Source organism: Dunckerocampus dactyliophorus, chromosome 1 (assembly GCF_027744805.1).
Source record: "Dunckerocampus dactyliophorus isolate RoL2022-P2 chromosome 1, RoL_Ddac_1.1, whole genome shotgun sequence".
In the NCBI taxonomy this organism is placed as follows: domain Eukaryota; kingdom Metazoa; phylum Chordata; class Actinopteri; order Syngnathiformes; family Syngnathidae; genus Dunckerocampus; species Dunckerocampus dactyliophorus.
In genome coordinates this window covers 2915224-2922500 of record NC_072819.1, presented here as the reverse complement: position 1 = coordinate 2922500, position 7277 = coordinate 2915224, and the positions used below count along the sequence as shown (strand labels likewise).

General features: G+C 45.3%; 1 protein-coding gene across 5 annotated transcripts in view; it reads right to left on the bottom strand.

The window, feature by feature from the left end:
- lama5 (laminin, alpha 5) overlaps positions 1–7277 on the bottom strand; it is a 66439-nt gene that overhangs the window by 5262 nt on the left and 53900 nt on the right. For 4 of the 5 annotated variants that reach the window (XM_054767943.1, XM_054767953.1, XM_054767969.1 and 1 more), the window contains 11 exons: positions 7111–7253; positions 5785–5964; positions 5577–5716; positions 5346–5505; positions 3530–3663; positions 2588–2753; positions 2383–2517; positions 1993–2144; positions 1763–1895; positions 256–399; positions 42–172 (listed from right to left, as the gene is read on the bottom strand). In XM_054767943.1, coding sequence (XP_054623918.1) covers positions 42–172; positions 256–399; positions 1763–1895; positions 1993–2144; positions 2383–2517; positions 2588–2753; positions 3530–3663; positions 5346–5505; positions 5577–5716; positions 5785–5964; positions 7111–7253 — 1618 coding nt within the window. Of the gene's footprint in view, positions 1–41; positions 173–255; positions 400–1762; positions 2145–2382; positions 2518–2587; positions 2754–3529; positions 3664–5345; positions 5506–5576; positions 5717–5784; positions 5965–7110; positions 7254–7277 lie in introns of those variants that run through there. The other variant, XM_054767979.1, reaches the window with a different exon arrangement.

Genomic DNA, 7277 nt, shown 5'->3' with positions numbered 1-7277 from the left:
GCAGCAAGGCGAGGACAGCGTTCTGTGTGGTGCATTTCTACCCGTTGATGTTGTTGTAGATGGCGACGTAGTGGCTGTTGTCGTCGTCGTACGTCTTTTGGGTCTTCACCTCGCTGTTGCCTGCTCGCACCACCACGTGACCTTCATGCAGGAACACCTGACACACTCCGTCCTGTGTACGCACACGCACACGCGCACACACCGGTTCAGCGTGAGAGCGCAACCGACGCCACAAGGAGCGAGGAAGTGTGCCACCTTGTCGTGATGGAAGAACATCAGTCCGTCCTTCTGCTGGCTCCTGAAGCTGAAGCTGGCGTAGAAGTTGTTCCTCAGAGTGGGAACGTTGCTCAGCGCCAAGTCCAAGTAGCTCTGACCCGAGAAATGAGCCTCACGAGCCACCTGCACCAAGAACAACTCTCCGTGTGCTGCACTTAAACGTGTATTATGTTTTAAGGCAGTAAAACCCGTCACCGGACACTTGATACGCTTTTCTCAAGCAGCAATGAACGTTCCAACACTCCCAAAAAGTTCAAATTTGAAGCGACTCCTCGAACCGTGCCTCGTCCTGGCGCCGTTGGGCTGTTGCCTTTTTAGTATCCTTGTTAAAACATATCGCTCCTGTCGTCGTGTTTTCCCCACACGGTTAGCTTCTTCTGTTTCTTCTATGGTTTATGGCGGTTAGCAAGTAGCTCACACCGTTAGCGCTACAGTTTGGCAGCCATGACCACCACAGGAGACCGCACGAAGGAGACTGATTGACAATGGTGTACAGCCAATCAGGACGCAGGAGACAATGGGCGGTGCAGACAGAAGAGAACAGAGGCACACCGCCGCCTCGTGCTGAAGCACAGAACTACAACACTCAACTTCCCACGATGCAATCCTCCTTAAAGGGCCAGCGTTCATACACTGTTTTAAAAAAATCACTAAAATTGCACTAAATAACAAACAAGTCCAAAAAATATGACTCGCGATGGAGTGAGGCAACACTGCATACACAAAATTACAAAAATATCCATTTTTATGTCATTAAAAAATCTAAATGAAGGGAACACTAAAATAACATCCTAGTTCTGAATGACTGAAATATTCTTATGAAATACTTTGTTCTTTACGTAGTTGAATGAGCTGACAAGAAAAATCACACAAAAATTCTCAGTGGAAATGAAATCTATTATTATTATTATTGATTATTATTATTCTAATATCGGGACAGTGGACAGTTTGACTTTGCAGAAGTGTGACCGACACCGTGATCGATGACGTGTTCCCTTCATCGTTTTGAGCGGTTTGCGTGTACTGCACGTGTACAAATATTGTCGTCTTTTTTAATGGACTGTATTGGTTTTGAAATGAAGAATCACATCGAGAAAGTAACACATAAAAATCTATCATACGAATGAAAACAGTATTACATATTTAGCTTTCGCTATTTCATTTTCATTGGAATCATTTTAAAACTTGAAAAGTCATAAATAAAAAGAGATAACAAATGACAATATCTATTTTGTATACATTTTTAAAATTTTCAAATGATTTGATTGCAATGATTTTTTAAATAATGACTGATGTAATGCAATGTTTCTTTTTAATTGATTAATTGATTAGTAATTAAATGTGTCATGTAAGTATGATTATATGCGTGTATTGCATGTCCAGTAGCATTTGGTATTTTATTTGTTAGTGTTTTTGCACGTTGTATTATTATTACTTATTACTACTGATAATATGATACAGTCTCTGACGTCATGATTGGACTTACCAGCAGGTCGCTATCGCAGCCGAAACTGACTCCAGAACTCTTCATCCTCTTCAGGTCAATGTGAGAGGTCTGGGCCTTCACGTTGCGGAAGCATCCTTTCAGAGAGCCCTGCTTGGGGAACATGGACCTCAACCTGGACAACACCACTCGTCAGCTCAGCTAACTCAACTGCAACAAAGTCAAGTGTGTACACGTGCGTGCGTGCGTGCGTGCGTGCGTGCGTTGATCACCGCTCGGGCATCTTGTTTTCCGGGACTCCTCCCAGGAAGTAGCTGCCACCGAAGGGAGGGATGCTCTCAGAGAAGTAGTGCGTGTAGAGCGGGATGCGGTTGTTCCTCACCACCACACGATTGGGAGGCGAGCGCAGGATGATGATCTCCAACTATGGAGGAGAAAGATCCTCTTCATCTCCCGTAAAAGCTCCGATAAACGCTTCTTGTGCGGCTACAGATGTGGATTACCACCCCCAGTGTGACCGAGTGAATGAATAATGGCGTCACTTCATTGTGAAGCCCTTTGGGTGCCTTGAAAAGCGCTATAGAACATCTAATCCATGATTGTTGTTACTATCAGTACCTCATCACTTCACGCTCCTGTCGCCACCCAACTAGCCAACTTACAACTTTGGGGTCTGCGTCGCTGACCCTCAGGAGTTGGGAGGCGGGGTCTTTGGGCTGGAACTCCTCCATCTCCCCAGTGAACTGGAAGAAGACCTTCAGTTGTCCTCGCACCACGGCCAGACACAAGAACTGGTTCTGGTGAAGGACGGGGACGCGGTCAGTGCATTCATTGAGAGCGGTTCAAGGTCATTCCGAGGACATTTACTCCGTTTTGCAGCAGCAGCAGAATTCCATTGTGGGCGACGAGCTTGACTTCCTGTTCGAAGCGCTGCATGCGAGCCGACTCGTCGCTGAAGGTGATCTCGGCGAAGCCGGTGCCGTCGAAGTAGGCGGCGTCGTTCACCCACGCCTGGGTCAGCGCCGGCTTGGACCTGCCGACAGACGCGTCACAATGGAGTCACGTGACCACGTGGTTACACGGTCAATTAACTCTTTCAATCCCAGCCAGGCTTCAAAAGACAACCATCGAGTGACGGCCATTTTAGACCATTTTGACCGATCGTACCTACCAAAACAACGATAAGACTCCCACCTGTCAGCAGAAAAAAAAAAAAAAAGTTTCTTTCTACTTTTTGCGTTCTTTAGTAATCAGCAGTAGAACATACGTAGGGAAGTTTCAGGAAAATATCAGTTCCTGACTAAAACAGGGAGAAAACCAGCTTTTTGTGCAAAAAAGCTTAGCTTTGACTTTGACACCAATATTTATTTCTTTTGTGACAGCTCAAGCATCTAAACAACTACACCAACATAAACAACACAAAAAGGTGTTGTTTACATCAAAATAACAATTTATTTACAAATATAACACCATCAACTATTTACTATTTTTACATTTGGAACTAAACTGTGTGTGCGTGAGTGTGTGCGTTCAAATGTCCCTACAGTGTGTAACCTTCTGCACGCTACACTCCTCCGCGCTCTCTTACTTCCTCCTTCCTGCCGAGCTCTTATCAAATGCACTTCTGCCACCTTGTGGCCGTTTTTATGGCTTAAAATTGCTCTGAAGTGAAATCCATTAGTGGAGAGTTGCGTCATCGCCTCTTTTTGCCTCTCAGGCAGAAAAACGTAAAAGACGTATAAATACGTTGTTGGGATGGGGCGTTGGGGTTTATAAAAAACACGTCTTTGGCACTGAACGAGCTCTGACCTGCCGCATGGTTTCTCCTCCGTGGTGTTGAGATGGAAGATGTTCTCAAAGTTGTACAAGCTCAGCACTTCCTCGTTCAGCGTGTCCAACTCGATGCAGCCTTTGAAGTTGGGCAGGGCCAGCGGGGCGGGGGGCTGGGTGGACGAAAACACACAAACATGAACAGTCGGAAAAAAGGGGGTCTGTACTTCAACCAGTACTTCCGCTGCTGTGCAGATGACACATCACTTTATTCACTCATCAGATTTGACCTCCACTGCGGGTCGCATGTGGAAGACCTGAAGGAACACGTGGATATTCTAACATTTCAATCCATTAAACACGCTAAAATCAACACAATGACACACAATCCCTAATTTATTACCGTTCATTGGTGAGCAAATTTCCAATATTTCTGCAGTTAAGAGCATTGAAAAACCTGTTTACCACCTTCTAAATATGCTTTTTAACATGATTAGAGCCCTCTAGACATGAAATAACACCCCTATAGTCACCTTTACACTCTCATTATCTAATATAGTCGACATAATAAGAGAAAATAAGTGAATGAACGGAGAGAGTGAGCCTCCTGTCAGCTATTCAGCCTCTTGGTCCCAGTACGCGGAGGCGGGGGCTACGCACTGAGTGGATACAGAGAGTGCTAGCAGTTAGCAAGCAAACGTGAATATGAATGAAGGCACAAAAGCGATAGTTTCTAAGCGGAATACCACAGCTCCAGTGTGGATGTGCAGCGGAGAAATGATCGGAGAAATGAATGTCTAGAATGTCTAGGGCGGGGCGGCGGAGGGTGTCGCTCGCTGCATTGCAGGGGGGTGCAGCCTTTTGGTGGTGTTTGGCGGACTGTGTGAGTTGCCTGGGAGGGCGTGCATGCGCATGCCGCGTGAGGCGGCCGAGTGGAGGAGGACGTGTTGAAGTACAATCAGCAACATTGCATTTTACACTGCAACTCAGCTGCGGTCCAGCTCAAATTTGATATGGTCTAGCGTCGCCGGGAGCACTTCCTGTTTCCCAGTGCGCTTTGCTGTACTGTTTGTGTAAATGTCTGCCAAGTACTTGACACCATGAGTAGGATTGGCATGTCAAGTGGTGACCTCCCGCAGTTTCAATGGGGTTGAGAAGTTCATTTTGAGCTGTGTTGTTACTCCGCTTGCAAAATAAGAGTTACCTCTTCCTCACCAACTCAGTGCCAGAGTAGGCAACTTCACACAGGTACACCATACTTGAATCATCTAGTGGACCAAATGTGACATGACACTTAATAAAAAATGTATGGAAAAAAAAAAGTATAAACCCGATATTATCGATTATCGTTGATAATTTATAGCACAATTATTGACCAGCAAAATTTGTTATCCCGACAAGCCTATTAACTACTTAACAGTAAACTGTTATTTATGACATGTGATTTAATATTTTTTATAACACAGAAGACAATAAGAGAAGTGTCATTTTACACAAAGACGTTCATACAAAAAATATTTTTTTGAATTAAAAAGACAACAAATAATTAACATGTAAGTAAGAAGTATAATAGCCGCTCGCTATTTGCAGGGCTTATGTTCCAAGACCCCCAGAAAATACCCCAAAACCGCCAATATTGGACGCACCCATAAAAAGCCCTAAAAACGTCTATTTGTGATACCAGTGCTTACAAACTATAAAACTAAAAAGCCATCAGACTACTTTCTATTGAAGTTAAAAAATGAATGATTTACATATTAAAGAGAAAAGAGCATCAAAAATGAACTGAAATAAAGGTGGATATGAAGCATGTGATGTAATTGTGTGACTTGTAAGATGTATTCAGTCGTCCCACCTTGAACGTGCGGGGGTATCCTCCCACGTAGAAGACGGTGTCGTTGGTCAAAAGGTTGAGCAGACCCTGATCTCCCCTGGCCTCCACGTGGGCCTTGGTGACTCTCTGGTCCCCGTTTGAGGAGTCTGAGGACATGGACATCTGTCCGTACTGTAGGATCCTACAAGAGAAGGACAGCATGACGACAAGGAGACACAGCGTCATGTCACGCAGTGTTGGACCCCGCCCGACCTCTCCAGGACCACGCTGTTGAAGTTCCCGTTGGCCTTTACATCTTCAGACATGAGCACCTCGGCGGTTTCTCCTCCGACGTTAAAGTACCAGCGCAGCTTCCTGCCCTCCAGCGCCATTCCCAGGAACTCCTTGTCAGACTAGACAGCAGGAGACCATCAGAACCACACACCGTGTCTCCTCAGTGTTTACTCAGGGTGGCGCTTACGTCCTTGTTGCCGAGGTAGAAGATAAACTGATTGGCGTCGTTGTCCTGCCGTCTGGAACGTGCCGCCTCCGGCAGCGTGACGTAGAACTTGAGAGAGGTGTAGGCCGCCAGGTCAGCCAGGTTGGGCGGGGTGCGGACCTGAATGCCGGACCCCCCGTTGAACTTGACGGGTACGCTCACCTGGACGAAGGACGGAGAAGACCAGCTTGTTTTATTTTCTTCCAGAACAACCTGACCTCCTTTTAGCAAAATTGCTATGTGGGAAATGTTTTCTCAACCAGCCAAAGATCCTCTATATGACCCAAGCGCTCTGCTGCTGTTAGGACCATGTTGCCAAAACGCTGGTCCAAGATCCTCAATATGACAGGAGAACTCTCCTGTTTTTAAGGACCTACTGCAAAAACACTAGTCAAAGATCCTCTCTTTGTAATAAGAGCAGAGCACTTGTGTCATTTTGCATTTTTACACGCCGGTCATATCAAGAATTTTTGCAAAATCACCAATCAAAGATCCTCTGTAAGACAGGAGTGCTCTCCTGTTGCAAAAACACTTGTCAAAGATCCTCTATATAACAGGAGCCATCTGCTGTTTTTCAAAATCTGCTGACAAAATGCTTGTCAAAGATTCTCTATGACAGGAGTGTCCAGCTATTTTTAAAGAACGACTGCAAAAACACGAGTCAAAGATCCTCTATATGAAAGGCTGTGTTTCAGGACCTACTGCAAAAACACTAATCAAAGATCCTCTGTAAAAAAGGGCAGAGCACTTGTGTTTGACCTTCATTTATCATTTTTACACGCCTGTCATTTAAAGGATCTTTGCAAAAACACCAAAGATCCTCTGTATGACAGGAGTGCGCTCCTGTTTTAAAGGAACTGCCAAAATGCTAATCATAGATCCTCTATATAACAGGGGTGCTCTGTCGTTTTAAAAAAACGACTGCAAAAACACTAGTCAAAGATCCTCTATATGACAGATGCGCTCTGCTATGTCAAAGATCATCTATATGCCACGAGCTCTCTGCTGTTTTTAAGGACCTACTGTAAAAACACAAAATCAAAGATCCTCTGTTTGTAAAAAGAGCACTTGTGGTATATAGAGGATCTTTGACCATAGTTTTTGCAGTAGGTTCTTAATAATGGCAGAGTGCGCCTGTCATGTAAAGGATCTGTGACTATCACGCTCCTGCCATATGAGAGAAGCGTGCGAAAATGATGTCAAAGATCCTCTATGTGAGGGGAGAGCTGTGCTATTTTGAGGAACGTGCTGGAACAGTGTTAGTTTTGAAGTACACGCTGAAGGCGCTGGTGTAAATGTTGCTAATACCTTGCTAGCGGCGTTGCGTGCTTGCTGGATGAGCTGCCGAATGCGGCTGATGTTCTCCGAGATGTTTGGCATCTGAGCCGAGTGGTTCTGCAGCTTGTCCAGCTTCTTCATGAGGAGAGGAATGGTGTCGCCCAGCATGCTCACTGCACACGTTAGCATGGTTGGAC